This window comes from Gouania willdenowi, chromosome 7 (genome assembly GCF_900634775.1).
Source record: "Gouania willdenowi chromosome 7, fGouWil2.1, whole genome shotgun sequence".
NCBI lineage: Eukaryota > Metazoa > Chordata > Actinopteri > Blenniiformes > Gobiesocidae > Gouania > Gouania willdenowi.
In genome coordinates, this window is record NC_041050.1 from 29616079 (window position 1) to 29636892 (window position 20814).

The following is a 20814-nucleotide window of genomic DNA, read 5'->3' on the forward strand; positions in this document are numbered from 1 at the left end:
GGTGGTTTCATGAGTAAATTTGTCCTTTTCATAGAAAAATTCAGATTATTGTGCCGTCCTGCCACATGAGGGCGATGTAGCTTCTTGTTCCTGCCAGATTAATTTAATTGTCATTGAAATAAATGTTTTTGCATTGTCATTTTGAAAGTTGTATGTATTAATTTGAAATGTGATGTTTGTCACAGCACAAAATATAATTTAACTGAGGTCTCTTTATGTACATTTTATTAATGTAATATTAATCCATATCCTCCTACTCAGACTTTAATAAACAGTTAAAACATCCATTCATACATTGTCCTACATGACACCAAATCACTTACTATTTTGTTCAATATTTTCATTTGTCTTTCGATATTAATATTTGTAAACTTTGTTTATACAGTAGTTTTACCACTTATATCAAAGATTAATTGTGAATTTTTTTCCTCATGATTTTATAAGTATTAGCCTTTGTTTTAAATAGTTTATTAAATGGGGTCGAGCTCTTGTACCAGCCCTTTGCATCTTAAATGTTGTTTTTATATGTGCTAAATAAATACATACAATTAAGTGTTAGATCATGTCAGATTTCATAAAGATTCTCAATCAAAAGAGAAGATGACGAAGCAGTTCTGAGCAGAAGAATGATCAGTGGCTTTCTGACCTTTTCTACATTTTCCTGCAGTCCCAAAATGTCCCCTCATTAGACACCACACATTGAAGTGGGGGGAGGTTCAGGAGGGTGTCATAGTCCACTGCTGAATAGGTTGTTCACTAATTACTCAATGTGTGTGTGTGTGGTCGATGAAAGTCAAGGTTATTGATTATTTTAATCCTCCTATTTGTGAGTCTGTGATCCTCGTGGCACTGCGTTCGACAGAGGAATGGCTAATGGTTCTCAGCCCAGCCTGTCTCTCTCTCTCACACACACACACCAACCACCCTATCCAATTAACTTTCATCTGGAATGTTCAGGGTAGAGAGCCAGAGGCTGGCCTGGCCTGGCCACGGTGTGTTTCCCCCTGCTGCCATTTCTCCTCCTACTGAGGAGGAAAACATCCACCAAGTCCATCATCCACCTTACAATGTTCACCTCTGCTCTGAATACTTCACAGGTTCTCAACATGTGGGTTATGGCCCCATTTTTAGTTGATTGCTGCCTTTTGCCTGGGTCAAAAAATTTAAAATATGTTATGCTTTTATTTTTGGAGGCGATTTATTTACAGAGGTGGCTAAAGTACTCGTCACTCAAGTAGAAGTACATATACTTAAATACAAAATGAGTGGTAAAAGTTTTGAAGTTGCACCCTTGAGTAAAAGTAAAAAGTACATCCTAAATGTATTCAAGTAAAACTAATGTCCCGTCAATAACACAGGGGGTTTAAACCAGAAAATTCCAGATATTTTATTTTTTTTAAGAACTTGTAGAATACTGATTCATGGAAACAAGTTAAATCTATTTCCTTTGAACACCTGGAGAGTTTAGCACTAATAAATAAAATGTATCAAGAAAAAAAGAAGTGCAAATGCTCAATAAAACCCCATTATTTGCCAGTTTAAACTAATTGTTCCAATACTGACACTTTGAACCCTTTTTACCACTTTTTCTGTCCATTTTTGGCCACTCTAATTTGCAACTTTTAACCAGTATCAGATTAAAAAGTGACAAGGAAGAAAAGTTGTCTTTGGAGATCAATATATTCTATGAAGAATTAAACGACTTTTTTATTTTTATTTTTTATTTCATATTTACCGAGATCAAAATCTTTAAACTTTAAATCTCTTTATAATTATAATTTGTGTTTTATTTGTGCAATATTTCCAATAACCTTTCTGAATGATCATATTAAGAAATTGTTCCTTTTTATTGCAACATAGCATGACGTTTATGATCAGATTTATAGACTTGTATAAACACTATATACCCATAAAACCTCAATAATTGCTGGGTGTAATCCAGTTTCAATTTGTTACTGGGTTTTACAACAAATAATCCCAGATCCAGCCTAATAAATCATGTTGTTGTGCACTAGAATATTTTTTGCTTCGTTTGTGCAATGAATTCTAACATTGCTTCTTTTTAAATATCAGTGCTTTGCTGGGGTTTTGTGGATCCTGGGTGTATTATAGCCTCGGCTCAATACAGCTGTATTAATGTTTGTTTCTTTGGGACTATTGGAAATCCATTCTGTCGCTGCAGGCAGTGTCTGTGGTCAGCTTCCATCGCAGTTGTCCCAGCCAAGCAAATGGTCATTAAAACATCAAACTTTCGGGTTAATAAACCAAAACATCACGTAGGAAAACACACACACGGTACATGTAGTTGTTTTAATTGCTCTTACTTATTCAGCAGCTCAATCATAACACCAAACTCCCATCTCTCCCAACATTTCTTCTTTTTTACACTGTGATACTTTGAGAAGATCTTTATAAATCAAAGTACTAACTCTAATGTATTTTCAGCATGTCTGTTAAGTATTATACAACATTGAATGTAAGTCAGACACCGGCATGTTCTTATGTTCTCTAATTACAGCATAAACATCCTTTCCTTTACACGCAGTAATGCACCCATCCAAACTTTATTACACACAACTGCCACTCATGATGAAATATGTTGTGTTATGTTGCTTTATTTTTACCGTCCTGCAGCATGGCGACGACAGGAGGGGCAAGTTCTTTGTGATCAATGCTGCACAATAATGAGCTGCAAGTTCATTGAATAGAGTCGTCTCTACACTGATCAGTAGGAAAATAAATAACAACCAAGATTATACATGTTTATTTGGCCTCATGTTCGTTATTGGCACTTTACACCATTATTTGGCATACGGTGTTGGTCTGATAATGAGGAGTACATTTGTTTGATATTTCAGGCTCACGGAGTAGGGCTGGTATTTTTAAAAAAAAAAAATTTTTTAATCTATTGCACAAACATCTTTTAAAATCTGTATTTGCTCATAAGGAAGTACTCATGATAGTCAGACGATAACCTATGATACCTATTTAACATGTTTTTAATTTCCACTCAGCTTATCTGCTGGTATACTAAAATTACTGTGTGTGTGTGTGTTTTGCATTTTCTTGTATGCAGACATACTATATACAGTATGTGTCAGAATGCTTTTCCCAACCATTCCTTGCTTGGTGATGACTGAATGGCCGTCAGTCTGGATAGATGAGGAAGCCGGAGAATGTGCTGTATTTGTTTGTGTTTCCTCCATGAACTTTTCCTCCATCGAGCTGCACACACACCTCATCACCGACATCCAAATGCAAGATCACACTGTTGGAGGCATAGTCGTAATTCTGATCAGCATCCTGAGCAATGGCGCTCGCTCTTACCTGTCACCAACAGAGGACATGCACATTGACAATGAGAATGGAGACAAAGATACACAGGCATTTAGGCATTACGGTCACATAGCAGCAGACCTAAAGGAAGAATAGAGGAAGAAAGTGCTACAGCCTGCCATCTTCAATTATTTTCTAATCATCTGCTACGTATCACATGTTGATATTTGAATCTATACTTTGATTTCCCCTTTTCTTTCTTTCTCTTTGGCATGAAGATATGTTCAAACAAAAAAAAAAAAACTCAAAAAAGTAAAGTAATAATAACTAAAATATTTGCATTTCCTGAAGAAAATACTAGTGATCAAGGATGCAGGGCCTGGCCCGTGTCATTGAACAGTAACCTGTGTTGTGCTAGTTACTGAAAAAAGTAACTAGTTACCATTTCTAGTTACTTCATTAACCAAGCAACTCAGTTACTATTTTGATTACTTGCACCGAAAAGTAATGCATTACTGGAAAACGTAACTTTTGAGTTACTTAGAATTAAAGAATGTATTATTTATTTTGAGTCATTTGTGTCCATACAGCTTCATATTAGTGCTGTAATAATACAATAATCCACTGTTGATCAACTGCTATAAAACAACCATAAATGATGTGCATATAAAGCACAAAACAGCTGCTCCAAAATTAAAACAGTAATTTTTCAGCCTTAGCACAGTAATGTAAAGTAAGCTGTGCATATTCCAGGTGCACATTCTGCTGTTGAAAATGCTTATGAAAATAAATGTGGAAAAACAAAATTCACAGCATTTTTCTCAGCTACACAATGCTAAACATATCAGGCTAATGAGCTGCTGTTAGCAGTGACTCAGCAGCAGCAACAGGCTTCTTATTTACAACAACATACCGTCCAATAGTTTGGCTGACCTGTCCCTGGATAACAGTCACAGTCCGTTAAAATCCAGCCGCAGCGTTAGCTTAGCTTCACTGATACATCTTTTGGAGACAAAAATAATGTGCGTATTTCTACTCTGAGAAGCTCGTCCTGTTCTCGCATTGATTCGCCATGATTGGCGCACGTGATGTAAACAGAAATACGCTGACAATGCTTCTTCTTCTACTGTTTTATCGTGTTTGGCACAGCATCCGGCAAAAATATGTAGCGCCACTGTAAACAGGAAGTACACTGCAGCTAGCAAAGTAACGGACAAACGCACCATATTGTAACAGTAACGGTGTTATTTTTTTAGAAATATATCGCGTTACAGTACTAGTTACTGTCAAAAGTGACTTTGTTACCGCCCAACACTGACAGTAACTGTTCAGCCTAACTAGCCTAACATTACTATTAGGCTAGTATTAGCTAGCATTAGCATTAGTCTAGTATTACACTAGCATTAGCATTAGCTAACATCACCACTAGCCTAGCATTAGCATTAGCTAGCATTAGCATTAGCCATCAGACAGCTGAACATGTTAAAGTTTGAAATTCATTGAAGAATGGCTGAGCAACTGAAGTTCAAAGTTGAAGCTGTTAAGATGCATTCAGTGTCAGAGTCATGGTTGGGGGGGCATTCGCGGGCAGTGCCTCCCCCACCTCCAACCTCACTCTTCCCACTACAGGGGGAGCTTTTTATTAATCAAAGATATCTGATTGGCTATCGCAACTGACTGTGTCCATTCACTGACAGTGGACAGGAGTCTGATCCATAGATATAACATGCTGTGGTGTAATTGTTTTACATTTGGGCTGTTGAACGTACCCTAGAGCTGTTGTTAGGATCAGCCAATAGAATGTGTATATGTCTATGGCCTGCTCTTTTGATTCACGTGACATCACTCACATTGCTGCATCGCGACAAAGCGAGAGCGAAAAACTCTGATGGAGAGCAGCAAGTGAAGCTTGAGAATGTGTCGTCTGAAATAATCAAAATGTCCATGTTTTGTGTAGTTTACGGCTGCTCCAATCGTTCCAACTGAGAAAAGGAAAACAGATTTTATTGCGTTCCAAAGATTGTCGTTCACAAAGGTGAGAAATTTAAAAAGCTCACAGAACAACACCGTATTTTGTGACCGCCTGGTGCCGACTCTGGCTGCATCCTCACTAATAATTAAAAAGTCGATATTGAAAACTACTTTCGACGTGGATTCACAAAGAGTGAAATTGTAGTTGTTTTGGAGGAATCTCAAAACATCAAAATCAGCCTCCGTTCCCTGGAGAGAAAACTAGAAGAACCAACTGTGAAGGAGACAAAATAAGATGGATGCAGCTCAAGTTTAAGCCTTTATAGACCGTCAGTTGCAAACGTCTGGCAGGCAGCACTGTTACAGATGGATGCACCAAAAATGTTGGATGGCCAGGATAATTATTACGGACAGAAAAATTGTGCATCAACTGATTATAGCATGTATAAAAACATAATTCATAGTATTTCACTACATTGTCTTGCACAAGTACACTTAACCCTCATAAAGCTCACTTTTAGTTTCTCATGGGATGTTAAAACATCTACACATGTTCAGTGAGAGTCAGTGTTTCAAAAACAGCCTGTGAATGTGAGCATGCACCTCGTTCGTATCTCATAATTGTAAGATAGTATCTCATAATTATGAGTTTGTTATGAGATAATATATCATTTCTTTAAAATTATTACTATTTTACTTTTAATAGTTTTTTTTTATTTTTTTAGTTTTTTTTATCGGCGGAAATGGGCTTTCATTGAAAACACTCCAAATGGAATTTCTTTCTTAATTAAAAAAAACAAAAAAACCAAATAACATCCAAGCTCTTCTTTTTTCTTCTGCCAATAAGGTTTTTTGACTAATTTTGGCCTTAAACAATGTCTTAATGTGTTGCAGCCCTGAACAAAATAATGCTAATAATATAAACAATTTCTAGAGCATCTATAGGAAAATGGGATCGTGAAAGAATCCAGATAAAATTCCCTGCCCTGTAAACCCTGTTTTTTTTTTTTTTTCCACACAAACCCTTTGCCCCTCCAATATTCATTGATTAATAAATACAGCCATCAGGGGAGCCCTTCATGACTCCGACATCACCTCTAATTTGGGTTGAACAAGTAAATGAGATTGGGTTCTTTGACCTTAAATTTAACAAGTGTGACACCCATTGATTCATTGTTGGGGGAAAAGGACCAAGTTCTGATTAGTTGTGGAGTCCCTGGAGACAACAGGTGGTCTGTGGGGAAGTAGCACCACTATCCAGATCAGCTATTGACCTGCTGCTTCTACGGCTAAAACAAGTCAATATTCATAGTATTGAGTAGTGACGCCTAGCTTTCACATTTGCTTCCTGTGTGTGAGTTTGGTCTAATTGACCCAGGATTTGTAGATCTGTACTTGTTAGTTAACCTATTTAATAGGATCTACTATAGTATGGACAAAAATGCACGATTAGATAAACATGAAACATATTGACGCAATATTTCATTTTTCAAAGCATGTAAAAACATGCAGATATTATTTTGTATTGGTATGATATACATCAGGGTTGGGGTCAATATATGTTTTTCAATTGTGTAATTGATAATTAATCACAATTATGGTGTAAATATAACTGTAATTTAAATTTTACAAATCTGTTGCTGTAGTAATCATAATTCATTTGTAATTTAGTTTAGATTAATGACTTTGTAATTGTAATTGCCATGAAAATTCCATGAAAATTGTCAATTATAATTTAACGTTAAACTGGGGAACCATGTTACAGTTCTATATGTACAGTTCTACACATATGTGTTTAACAATTCTTCAAATGTGTTTCATAACTGTAACTGTAATTGACTTTCTGAGGATAAAAAAAAATTGTAATTTAATTGTAATTGAACTTTAGTAATTGAAACCGTAACTGTAATTGACTTTCTGAGGATAAAAAAAATTGTAATTTAATTGTAATTGAACTTTAGTAATTGAAACCGTAACTGTAATTGACTTTCTGAGGACAAAAAATATTGTCATTTATGTGTAATTGGAAAAATGCTGGTCACTGTAATTGTAATTGAACAAGGGGTAATTGAAAATGTAATTGTAACTGAAAAATGTCATTGACCTCAACCCTGATATACATTTTTTTTTTTTTTTTTTAAAGCCATAATTTCTGATATCTTGATTGTTTTCACAAAGGCACAAAGCTGCAGCATGGAATGACCTGCTAAGTAGGATGTGTCAGTAATTCTGGTGCAGCAGCTCAAATCATCAGACACATGTCAGCTATCAGTGGCCTTGTGTCTGGTTCGGTGTCCATCTTTGGTGGGAGCACTCAATCTATGTCAGCAGCCAGACAAGCTGCCCACATCTCCATGACAGCCACACAATATGATCTGCAACTCAACTACCATCATGTCATTCCTGTCACTGGGGTCTGGGGTCCCTTTCTCCCCAATGAGCAGGCATCAATTTGAAAACCGTCATTCGCAGAGCAGTCAAGCTGAATCACTATGTATATATCTATCTATATTAATATAGAGTGGTGTTGTGGTATTGCATGGAAGGTTGTATTCCTCTTGTCGCAAGCAAGTGTTTTTTTTTTCTACATAGGTCTCAACTGCTGCCAGAAAATGCTAATATTCTTGAAAACATCTAAACTGTTTAGATTGTTCTTGTTTTAAGTTTTCAAAGGCTTGTTATATGCAAATTTCATGCACATATAATATTTGTTTGAAGAATGTCATAATAGTGACGTGAATTATTATTTTTTTTTTTTTTTTTTTTTTTTTTTCCTTTTTTTTTTTTTACTCCGCTCTTATACTGTGTTGCTGCAAATGTGAATTCCTCCTCTGGGTATTTATTAATAAAGGTGTATTCTATTCAATTCAATTCAATTCTATTCTACAATTTGGTTTTAATTTCAGCCTGGCATAAATTGTCAGTCTCTGTTTTTGCGATTTATTTGCAGTGGCACTTTATGCACTTTAAATAAGAAAAATTGCACCTATTTAAGCTATTATTTTTATTTTTTTATTTTTTTAATATTACGTTTTCAGTAGAAATTATTGATTTGAAATTGTTATATTCAGAGTAAAGAAAATAAAAGCATGGATATTTTTTCAACTGCAATGTTAGCAACAATAGACATAGACATACAGTATATGTATGTTAGTTGACGTTTGCAGGAACATTGCGTTTTGCTGCTCCTGGCTCTGCTATTGTAGCTTCCAAGCAGAAAACAAAGAAAACCTCAAACTTAACTTCTTTTTTTTTTTAAAGCTGTTCTTGTTTTTGTTTGCGCCTTTCTTTTCACAGGGAGTTCTTCCTATAACATTATCAATATCTACAGGAAAAAGGTGGCTAGAGGTGTTATTAAATGAAATCAATCTAACGGGATAGCTTCTTTCAAACACGTGATATATGAAATGGTACTTCAGGTGATGTTTTTGCGCTTCAAGGAATAACACACAAAAAAAAAAAAAAAAAACCACAATTATTGTTGATACCAGACAGAGCAGCATGATGGACGGGCTGGGATTAAGAAGGGAAGATGGCAGAGGAGACAAATACAGATGGAGGACAGACACTGATCCCTGTAAACCCAGGAAGCATACATCGCTGATCCTGGAGTTGGAAGGGTTGTGAGCCGCGAGGCAGGGGCCCCCAGGGTTTGCCTGTGGCTGTTGCTGTCTGCCTGCTTCTTTCATTATTGGGCTTCTAGTAAACACGGCTCAGAGCAGAGGGCCACAGGCGAGAAAGGAGGAGGGGGAGCAGGAGGAGGAGGAGGAGGAAGGGAGAAATGGTGTGAGGAACATCTGTGGTGTCTTTTTCTATACAAGCAAAGACACAACACACAGGACATGGAGAGGAGATGGAGCAAAAGATGGCGGGCAAAACAAAAACCATATAGTTAAAGGCGTAGAGTAGGGTTGGGTATCACCAGATACCTCGCGATACAATACTGTCACGATATTTTTTTTTAACGATAATATCACGATTCTGCGATCATCGATTTATTGCGAGAAATTTCATCCACAATACATTACGATATCTGTGTCACTGAAGAAATTCAGAATGTATTGACTGCACTGAATCTATTTCACAGGAAAAACCAAAGATTCTCAATCAATTTCACATCAATTAAAATAAAATCAAATAAACTTAATTCATCCATTGGGAACTTTGTTTGCAGAAAAAGTGCCAGTGCAGAAACAAAAAACACAATACATACCCATTCACACATTAAAATTCTGATATTCATCAGTTCCCTAATAAATAGAATAAAAAACAATAATAGATAAAAAAAAACAAATAGGTCAAAAATGATTGTCCTCAGCTACAGATTTTGTGTTGCAATCAGCCGTTTAACAGGCGGATGGAGGTGGGGAGGAAGCTGGAGCTGGCCCTCTTTGTCCTCAGTGGGGGTGACCTGTACCTGCGCCCTGAAGGCAGCAGAGTGTAGAGAGGGTGCTGGGTGTGTGAGGGATCAGTGCAGATCTGGGTGCCTTTACTCAGGACTCTGGTGTTGTAGATGGTAGTGAGTGACTGCTGTTCCTGACCAATGATTTTGCTGCTGATTTTATTAAGAATGTTGTGGTGAGTGAGAATGAGTGAACCAAACCAAGCAGTGATATTGAATGTGAGGATGGATTCAATGAAATATTTATAGAAAACAGTAAGAATGGATTGGCGATCCTGAAGTTTGCGGAGCTTAGGGAGAAAAAAGAGGCGACAGCCAAGTAAAACAAAGTGTATACTGCACAATGGCTCTTCTCTACGCACACACACACACACCACACACACACACACACCACACAGTAAATTTGTAAATATCCTCTCCTCACCTATTGTCTCATTGTACTGTGTATGTACTGCATTATCTCTGTGCATCATGTATATATATATATATATATATATATATATATATATATATATATATATATATATAGTTTTCGTCATGTCTTGTATGTCGCAATATAAATGTTTTTTCACTTACTGATAATACTCTGAATGTTAAAAAGTAACTAAACCCCTGCTTTCTGCTGACCAGAAGGGAAATTCAAAAAATGCCTTGATTATGGGCGTTACTGCTGTAGCAGTAAGACACGCCCACTCAAGCAGACAGACGGTAATGCACACAATGATGTGTCTGTACACACACTCACATAGCGAGTTCATAAGCTGAGATGTGTCACTACAACCAAAGGCACACACGATCACGACTTGAAGCTCACATACAGCCTTACAGACACCACTCAGGGGCAAACAACCCTGCTCTCCCACCACCTTGCGCACATAGCAGTAAGACGTACACAAAGACACGCAGAGACAGACGTTAATACACACATAGCATAGATGTGATTAGTGCATAATCTGCTCTTTATAGAAGCACAGAGTCAAAAACATCATTGCTACAGCTGCTGTTTCACACAGAACACAGTGGACTTCCTCATTTAGGATGTCAATCAATGCTCACTGAGGGTTGTGATTGGAGGAAACCCTTTTTATAGGAGGGGCGGGGCCAACAGTAAAAGTTGATAACGCAGGGGAATCTAAAGAATCTGTTTCAGCCAATAGGGATCTCCCAGTCACGTGACCCCTAGCCACGTGTCAGCCGTTTTGACGAAATACGTCTATCAGCATCTCAGCGTCACGTCATGTCATCGCACTTATTAGCATCAGAAAGATAAAGGATTTATGAATCATAGATCCAAATGAAGCATGACAAGCCCCGCTGCTCCCGGTGCCGTCACTGCGCTGCTTATTGTGGCAGATTTCGTTTTCATTTGTTGGGTCCTCGGCCTTCGGCCTGGGTGTGTCAGCGGGGCACATGTCACTTTTATAGGAACATGTGTGTGTGTGTGCGTGCTTGTGGGCAAGGTTTAGGGGGGCAACAGCAGCCAAACTTCCCGTAGAACATGTCCGGTTCTCCCGGCCGTCACCGCACCGTGCCGTGGTAGCAGGGAGAGTGGGGCGTGGAGGGCCCTGCATGAAAGCAGGACAGGTTGAGCTGGGGAACGGGGAACATCCAGCTGCTTCACCGGTGGAGAGAAGAGCAATCAGGCCGTCATCCTCTTCTTCTTAGCCCGTGTGCGCTGAGTGGGCTGTGCAGGCGGAGCTGCAGCAGAGGCCTAGGCTTTCCGTGCCAGCCGAAAGAACCGCGTTGAGGCGACGGGGTGGGCCGAGGAGCGGACGGCCTCAGCATTCTGAACTGCTGACCCTGAGAAGCAGTTTGTGGGAACGAGATGGGGTCGAGGATTTCCAAGAAAGACAAAAGTGGAGGGCCTTGTCGTCCTTCCTTCTAGCCTCACATCGTCACCGCATGGAGGCCAGCGTCGAGCCGACCATCCCCTGCGGGACTATGAGCAAGTCCAGGATATCGTATCTTTCCCCGTCGGAAAGATTAGTGAGGTCGAGCCTCCGCGCCTGTTCCTGGAGCACCGGCATGATAGGAATATCTCCCGACAAGCTGTAGTATCACAGGCGGTAAAGCATTTTCTATTCTGTCAAGATAGCTGCTCAGCAAAAGTCAATTAATAGCCGGCGTTCAACCCTTAATGGCCAGTATATGTGACATTTTACAACTAAATATGCAAAATCTAAATATTTTTACTAAAATGTGAAGAGTGGGATTAGGATTAATAAATAGCACTACTTAATACCCAAATAAATATGTATTCAGCAGAAAAAAGTGGGTTTTAGGTTTAGTTACTCTTTAAGCAATCCGTCAACATTCCTTGAGTTTGCAACTAATGTTCTTAAAATTTGCAATGCAAATCGGCAAAATGTTGTGGGATATTTTATGTACATTTTCTTGATTTTATCCAAAAAAAATTGTATTCAATATTACTGCAAATAATGATGAGTTTTGATGAAATTGAGAATTTGGAGGGAGTGAGATGTCTACACCTTGATGGTGATTTACAGAGTCATGTTTTCTTCCTCCATGCTCCGTCCGGCCGAAATTGGCCCACGAACCTTGAGTTTGAGGCTTAGAGTAGCTGTCTGATCAAGTGAGTCTATTTGGTGAGACCAGGGAGACGTGGGGTTATATGAAGTCCTGTTTTTATCAGCGTTGCTTGGCTCCACTGGTAATAAAAGTGACAGGATTCATTCACCGTGATATACTGTCCTCTTAGAGAGGACACAATAGAATAGCTGTTAAACTTACCAAGGGGACCCCACCAACAAATGGCGGGGTGAGGATGGGCGGGGTTGATGTTGCAGAAATAGAATATCCATTAAATAGGTTTTCCCTATCCTCTGGGAGTCAGGAATTACATGGAGGGATGTGACGTAAGCGTTGGACCGTGCCTCAGATTGTTATTCTACCTGCCATTCATTGACTTTCGTGGTCCGTGGCATCTCAGCACAACGTGAGGAGGGGTGACACTTGGGTGCTTTGCTGTAATCATATTTTATTCAGATTTACAAGAAAACGTTTGCCTCGTCTAAAAAGAGCAAGTCATGTAACTATAGCTGTTTGTCTCTAAAGCTATAATTTGGAAGATAATACACATTCTTACATCTCCTGTGTAAGTCAGCTAATACAGGTACGGGTTATTACAGTAAGTGATGACACTTCAACAGTTCTTTGTGAAACTTGACCTTTAACTCAGCAATTAAAAAAAGACAATGACAGGTGAGAAAAAAAACAAAAGGGTGATTAAACAGAAGGTGTGTTGCATTTTTCGTCTGTATTATTAAGAATATCTAATATAGATATAAAGTGGGGTGTAACAGAAATGTCAGTGAGTGGGTGAACTGCCCAGTTAATGAGAGGAAAAGAGAGATGTTTTGTTGGGAAGGTGCGTATGAAGTATGACCAGCCTTCAAATCATTAACAGCCTTGCCAACATTAGCATAGACCGTCTTAATGATTTTTGCAACTAAGATGGAATATTAAGTAGAACGCTTGTCATGTATTCCAAACAATCAATCAGCAATAGTGATTAATTGCATTTGTGACAGCAAAGGCTGTGAAGAAAATAACATTTATAACTTGATTTTGAGTCGGACTAAATCAGCAATAAGTCATTGTATAGCTCGATCATCTTTTCATCCTGGACCATCAATATCATGGACTATTTTTAATGAGTGAAAGAAAGTGTAAATGGTGGCTAATCGCCTGAACAAAAACACGGTATGTAATAGAGCTGGGCGATATGGACCAAAACTGATATCTTGATATTTTTTGTCAAAATCGCGACAATATAAATCTCTATTTTTTTAACTCAATAAAGTCTGACCAGAAAGACAATTCTGGGTTAAATTTGCAGATGAAAAATGCCACAGAGGCACATTTATTAACAAACAGCAGCACAACATGTGCCACTTTTGGCTTTTTCTCCTCTAAGGGACAGCATGTGTGAGTGAGTTCTGTATTGTGGCTTGTTTAGGTGAAGGTCTGGGTTAGGATGCACTCAGAACTCCATCTAACTGTGCTTTTCACATTGTTCTGATTAGAATCTCCTAAAACAAGCAACATTAGGTAGGAAAGGTGGAGGAAATGGTTTAAAAGGGCCCAAAATGTCTTAAAAGTGGAAAAAAAAACTTGAAATTTAATGGATGAAGTGGCAGAGAGGGGAGTAATGTAGCAAAAATGCATTAAAAGGAGCAAAAAAAATGGCAAGAAAATTTGATGAAAATAGGTTAAAAAATGATAAGTTTTATGTAGTTGCAGAAAAACTGTAAAATTAAGCAAAAATGAGCTCAAATTGTTAAAAACATATTCCTAGTTTTTTAAAGTTTTTTTTTTAATCCAAAATAAGCTATGAAATATATATCCCAGAAATATGGAAAAGTTATAAAGGACACTATTTGATAGTGATAGACCAATTACATCGGCCGGCCGATTAATTTTTGCGTTTTTTTACGTATATTGGCATTGGCCGATGTGGGCTGCTGCGTTTGCCGATCCGCATTATTTACAGAGAGCAGAAATATTTTTTACTTGTTTTACATCACCTGTTTTTAATATTGGCAATGGCTATCCGTACGGTTGCCGTGTCAATATACCGACATTCTCTCCGTACACAGCACCCCTATTGACCAGTTTCGGTCACGTGACTAACCCTAACCCCAACCTAACGTGTACTTTGGTAACGTACCAATAGCACCGGGGGTTGTCCGTATGGCAACTGTACGGATAGACACTTTCTTTGACTGTACTTGAATAATATTAAATACTTGTATGGTGTGATTTCTACTGTGCGATTGCATGAAAAAAAACAAGTTAAGAAAATATAGATATATCTCGATATAGGTGATATTGTCATTTTCTGTATCGCCATAATAAAAAACTCAATATATCTTGAATAACTATATATTGCCCGGTCCTAGTATGTAACTGTGTCTGTCCAACTTTAAGTGAGTTACAAACATGGAAGCATGTGAAGCCAACCCAACCCCCTTCAATCACAAATCCCTCAGCTCTGAAGGGATGTCATGCTGCAATGATTTGTGAAAGTTAGATTTAGGTGTGAGCAGGTAGGATTTACAGGATGGGGATTTAGCCAACGTAATAGGGGTTGGATCTATAAAAATCCATGAAAGCCCCAACACTTCCTCTCAAGATCTTGGCAGTACAATATAGAAGGCTTATGTCACATGACACAGGTATTAAAAAAAAAGATCCCAGCAGCCAACATAGTGTGAAAGTTAAAATATAATCGACAAACAACAGCTTTGTGGCAAAGAAAGAAAAACGCTGAAAGGACGAATAGTCCCCGGAGAGCATTTAGTGCACGTGTCGGCTCCATAAAACATATTTTCAAAACTTTCTCAATTTGTCCTTGATCGTTTGTGAAGCGTAGACCAGTTGAGTGGGTGTCCATTGGTCATCGTGGCTGATCTCAGCCTGGCCTTCAACACCAGACTCCCAGATGCCTCGTCTACCTGCCCACTGTCTCCACGCCTCCATTAAGTCATCCATCTTACGCTGCTCCTCCTTGATCCGAGCATCAACCCACTTGTCTTGTTTTGTCTTCTTGTGATGTCTCAGTAGCCACCCCCCACCCCCCAACCAGGTCGTAATTACGTTGAGTTACTGGCCCGTCTTTTTCATAAGTGCAGAGTTTGGAATGATTTTTGATTGTTCTGGTGTAAAAGTCTACTCACAAGTACGAAAAGAAAATTGAAACCATGGGAATGTAGCAAACCCCCTTACCCACCCAACCCAAGTTGATCTCAAGGAAGCTCCAGAAAATTCTATAGTGACGATTAATCATAACACTACAGGCACATTACTAATGGGAGCTTGTGAATTTCTAAATCAGGATTTTCGGTTAATACTAGGGATGTAACGATTCACTCAACTCCCGATACGATTCGATTCACGATACTGGGTTCACGATACAATTCTCTCACGATTTATTTTACAAAATGGGAATGTAGACAAATGATGACTAAAAAATATTCCTTTATTTTTTGGGGGGAAAAAACTAGAAAATACTGTATTATTTTCCTTTTATTTTTAATTGTCAAAAGAATCCCTTGATAAAATATTCAAAACAATGCAATTTCACTAAAAATAAATCTTGAATGAAATAAATAAAGGAATAATACAAATGAAGAAGAAGCTTATTAATTTAAATTATGGTTCTATAGTAAACAATGCAAAACTGCATAATAGTTCTTTTTCTTTTTAAAAGTGCAACTGAAAATGTATTTTGTGCCTTAACAATTGGACTTAAAAAAAAAAAAAAAACGTCATTGCACTGATTTACGTCAGATATTTGTTTGGACCAGCAGAGGGCGCTGGTAACCCAGTGGTCGGTTGGCATGCAGCTAATCTAGCAGTGAAGAAGAGATGCTATGCTAGCAGACAGAGCTAATAGAAAAACGTAATTTTACAGCTATTCACGTAATATTACAAATATTCTTTCGGTGCTAAAGGGGTAAGGAATTATTTATTAACATGTAACATTAACATGTAAGAGTAGAAGGTGGCCAGAAAGAAAATAGTAGCAGATTCCACATGCAGAGCATGCAACAGAGGAGGATGAATATGAAGCCATCCACCAATACTTTTTTTGCACAAGAACATGGATTAACCTTAGCTTTGATATATGGATTATGTATATAGATCCACTGGGTCTCTTGTGTGCACTGCGCTGACATTCGCTTGTTACCCATGCGCTGATCAGATCTTGACATTAACAGTTGTTTGTTAATAAAAGCGGGTTTACCATTAAAACAAATGTAAATATGTCATTTGTATGACGAAAAAATAAGGTTTTAACTGTCAGGTCAGACTTGGATGAGAAAATGCGGCCCGATCCTCCCCGCATGCCTCTGCGTGCCTCCGTGGAACCAAACTTGTCTTCTTACAGTCTCTAAACATTCCTCAGACGTCAGGGTAAGACAGTCTGTCCTGAATAAAGTCAAAATAATTATTTGAGGGAAATGTAAATGTGGTGTAAATGAGTGTAATGTATATGTTTATCCTTTATAAGAAAACTACAGCATACAGATCACAGAGAAGCTACTAATTTACAATATAACAGATCGATTTACTTGGTGTAAAATCATCCCACGAGACAAAATGGAAACAGTGAAAGGCCAAATTGAGCCTGGGTGAGGGTAAATAAATGTGTTGAGTGAAAAGATAATTAATAGAGAATCAATGAACAAGTTGGGAAGGGGTAAAGAGCGGAAAGTATGGCGGGCGTTCAAAGGATCCAATCTAAAATGTATCAATTATTTAGCAGGACAAAATGAGTGGAATGAAAAGGAAATAAAGCAGATGGTCTTAAAAAAAGATTCCCCTTTGTGATCTTATACACGTACGATGAGTCAAAGTCTAGGTTCTACATCTTGAAAGTCAGGTCAGACTTCAAACTGCACCTGCAGATTAGACTGGATACTCTATGAATTAGACTGCTCTTAATTCCGGGGTTTTTGGTTGACTGCAGGCTTTGCATTTTGGAATCCTGAATAAATGAGTGAATGAAAAAAAGCCACTTGAAGAATGTTTCCTGAATTTGAAGACTTCTAATGAATGTCCTATGATTCATCCCACCTCTCCTTTTCCCTTCGCCCCCATCAGCCCCTGTGTCTTTAATTAGTGTCTAGGGAATGTGCAAGTAGATGAGTGGCCTGTCAATTTTACATTCATTATTTATTTCTCTGAGATGTAAACTGACTGGTCCACACAGTGACAGACATTTCTCCGGTGCTCTTTTGCACTCCTGTTTAAGCGATAATCAAGCTCTGCGTATGATACTTACTAATTAGTCTGTTCCTCTTGGCGGCAGCGTTCTATCACTTGTCATTTTGCCACAGCACATGTGGGAATACAAATATATGTGGCCGCACTTTCTCACTGTGTAGTATAAATTCCTCTTAATGAGAAGAAATATCATCTTTTCATTCTTTTGCTGCCGTACGTGTTGCCACATGCTAACTAGTATGTGCTCGGAGTCTGAGGAGCTCAATGTTATGGAGGTGAACACATGTCAATGGGAAGGTCACAGATGAAAAAGTTGAGTCTGATTTGTGAAATGCGCAACTAGGGCTGGGCGATATATTAAGATTCAAGGTTTATCGAGTTTCTATTTTTAGTTTTTTTCAAGCAGGGAAAAGAAAACAAAAGGAAAGAAGAAAAAAAAAAACAGTGTACAAGGAAACGCCAACAGAGAAAAACAATCAGAGATGTTCAAAATAATAAATAAGATCCATGTACACTTGTAATTGTAATAATATGTCTGCTCAAAAGGGAGTGGGAAGAAGAAAGACTTATTTAAAACTGCCCCTATTTCTTAATCATACAATTTTCATCATATTGCTTCTGTTTGTTTAAACTTCTAGAAATACATAATAAGTATTAAACAGAATAAGAAAAAAACAAACTAACTAATAATCAGTAACTAAGATATATAAAGAAAAATGCCAACAATGGTAATAAATTCCATTCAGTTAAATTTGCATTTAAAGAAAACACTGTAATCAGTCTATTAGTTACATTAAGCCCCATCCTCTTTTTGCAATATACATATTATAACTTATTTTGTTTTAAAATACTTGTTTTAGGAGTCACTGTTTTCACTACTTCTCAGAACAGCATGAAAAGCTCAGTTAGATCGATTGTGGAGTGCGTCTTTACCCAGACCTTCCCCTAAACAAGCTGCACTACAGACCTCACTCACACGTGCTGTCCCTTATAGGGGAAAAAGCCAAAAGTGCCACAGTTTGTGCAGATGTTTGTTAATAAATGTGCCTGTGTCGCATTTTGCATCAGCAAATTTAACCCATAATTGTCTTTCTGGTAAGACTTTTTTTGAATTAAATTTATCAAAAGTGTATAAAAAAAAATATTGAGATATGACTTTTGGTCCATATCGCCCAGCCCTATGCACAACCCTTTCTGCAAATGACACACACAAGCACACGCATTGACGCCCACACGCTCATGCAATTTATTATTATTATTATTATTTCACTAACCAGTCCATTCTTCTTCAGGTCGGCCCACATGCTGGTTCCATCACCACCCCTCATCAGAACGTGGTAGGTGAAGAAATAGATACCAGGGAGAGGGCAGGTGAACTTTCCTGTGCTTGGTTCGTAGTAGTTGCCAACATTGGTCACCACATCATCAAACTTCAATATTTCACTGCCCTCATGCTGCTTGCGTAGCCCAGCATAGAAAGCAATTTTGGGTGTGTAGAGTGAAGGTGAGTAGCCACCAGGGCCAGGGCCTGGGGGACCCTTTGGCCCTGGTTTGCCTGGCTCTCCAGGAGGCCCACGTGCTCCTGGAGGACCTGGGAGTCCTGGGGGCCCTCGGAGGCCAGATTTGAACTTTTTTCCAGAATAATCCTGCGGAGGTGGAGACACTGCAGTCAGCTCCTGGCCCGGCTGAGACGTGGCGTAGGGATCACAAACCATTTTGCAGCTTCCTAGCATTTCATAACGACTCCTAGCATTTCCAGTCTGCCCTCCTTTGGTGGTGTGAACCAGTAAGGGAATGGCCACTAACAGTATCAAGACCATGGCCACACCTACAGCAGCTCCTATAACACGCTTCCTTCGGCTAAGCCGCGAAGCGGCCAGCGTCAGGAAGTCTTCTTCTCCCTTGGCTGGAATAGTGCCGGCCAGGATAAAAAAACAAGTGACCAAGGATTTTTTGAAGTTTGTGTTTATCAAAAGGAAAAGTGAGAAAATAAAAAATGACAGATGGCCAGGGAGGAAATAATTAGTGGATTAGATCCAAGGAAAATTATTTTTAAAGAAATATTTTGTGACTAAAAAAAAATTTTTTTTGACAGAAAAAAATGTAATTATTTAGTCAGTTTAAGTCCAGGTTGGCCGTTTCCCTATTTCCACTATTCCCTGGTGTGTTAAGCATCAAACAGTAACTACCTGGCAACCAGACAGTTCTCTCAATAACAGAGCTTATAGGAACAGTATGTAGGAGCGGAAGCTGCTGCCAAATTCAGGTTGGTGAGGAGGTATTTCATTTGTTGGAAGAAAAGTAATTTGCTTTTTGCAGTCCTTGTTCAGATCCCCTTCAAAAGCCCTGGATTTCCTTTCATTTAGATGTCTCATTAAATGCCATGAAAGTCTTGTGAAAAAAAAAAAAAAAAAAGTTTACCAGAAACCTTCTTTTGACACAGACATCCTAAGACCTCCTTTTCTTTTTCCACATTAAAAAGGAATTCTTCAACAAAGCACAAGCACAGTTAAGGGCATGATGTTGGTCCTCTTCTGGGAGTATTTCACCTAAAAAAAAATATAACCAGAAGAAAAACAAGCAATAAATTGCTAACCACGTGTCTTACATACAATTTCATAAAGTAGCCTAATAGTTCTTAACTTATTTTGTGATTTAAAAAAAACAACAAAAAAAAACAAAACATGTACAGTACAGTAAATTGTGTCTTAAATCTGTATATTAAATCTGATGGCTATGAATTAAAACATAATCATGCATTGCTAATATAAATACAAATCGAATTTGTGCAATTGATTATTAAAAGTAAGAGTGAAAAACAAAACAAACAAAAAAAAAAACAAGAACCTTACCCTGGATCATGAATAGTGACAACACCTCATTGAGTCTCAAAGACAGAAGGAGTTTTAGTTTGTAGGATGCTGCTCAGGAGAACCGACGGGAAAAGTGTTGCGAGTGTTAATCCTCCACTCAGAAATCCTGCTGCAGTTCAGGAGTAAATTTAATGATGAAGTGCTGCTTGATTTAAGGTGATAAAACAGCAGAAAACTCCTGTTTAGACTCTCTTATTTGGGCAAATCCCTGCGTTCTGGTGCTCACAGTCAGAAACCAGTCCGTCCGCTGTGGCGCTTTTCTCCGCGTTTGGAAAAATCCAAGACTTCACCTGTTAGAGCCCCCCCACCCCCCCTCCTCTCTCTCTCTCTCTCTATCTCTCTCTCTCTCTCTCTCTCTCTCTCTCTCTCTCTCTCTCTCTCTCTCTCTCTCTCTCTATCTCTCTCTCTCTCTCTCTCTCTCTATCTCTCTCTCTCTCTCTCTCTCTCTCTCTCTCTCTCTCTCTCTCTCTCTATCTCTCTCTCTCTCTCTCTCTCTCAGCTTTATTGGCATGACAAACAGGTTTACATTTACTTCTCTAT

At 38.4% G+C, this 20814-nt stretch overlaps 1 protein-coding gene across 1 annotated transcript; it reads right to left on the reverse strand.

The window, feature by feature from the left end:
• Positions 1–2656: 2656 nt before the first annotated feature.
• Positions 2657–20529, reverse strand: c1ql4a (complement component 1, q subcomponent-like 4). The gene is made up of 3 exons (XM_028452055.1): positions 20254–20529; positions 18676–19950; positions 2657–3327 (listed from the first exon to the last, which is right to left on the reverse strand). The coding sequence occupies exons 2-3, from the start codon at positions 19219–19221 to the stop codon at positions 3148–3150; spliced, it is 726 nt and encodes a 241-aa protein (XP_028307856.1). The 5' UTR covers positions 19222–19950; positions 20254–20529; the 3' UTR covers positions 2657–3147.
• Between the last annotated feature and the right edge of the window lie 285 nt (positions 20530–20814).

Excerpts from the sequence above, each read along its gene's own strand:
- c1ql4a (XM_028452055.1), bottom strand. The coding sequence starts at position 19,221 with ATGGTCTTGATACTGTTAGTGGCCATTCCCTTACTGGTTCACACCACC. Across the intron at positions 3,328-18,675 it reads ACCTGAAGAAGAATGGACTG|GTAAGAGCGAGCGCCATTGC; the intron begins GTTAGTGAAATA and ends TGTTGGTGACAG.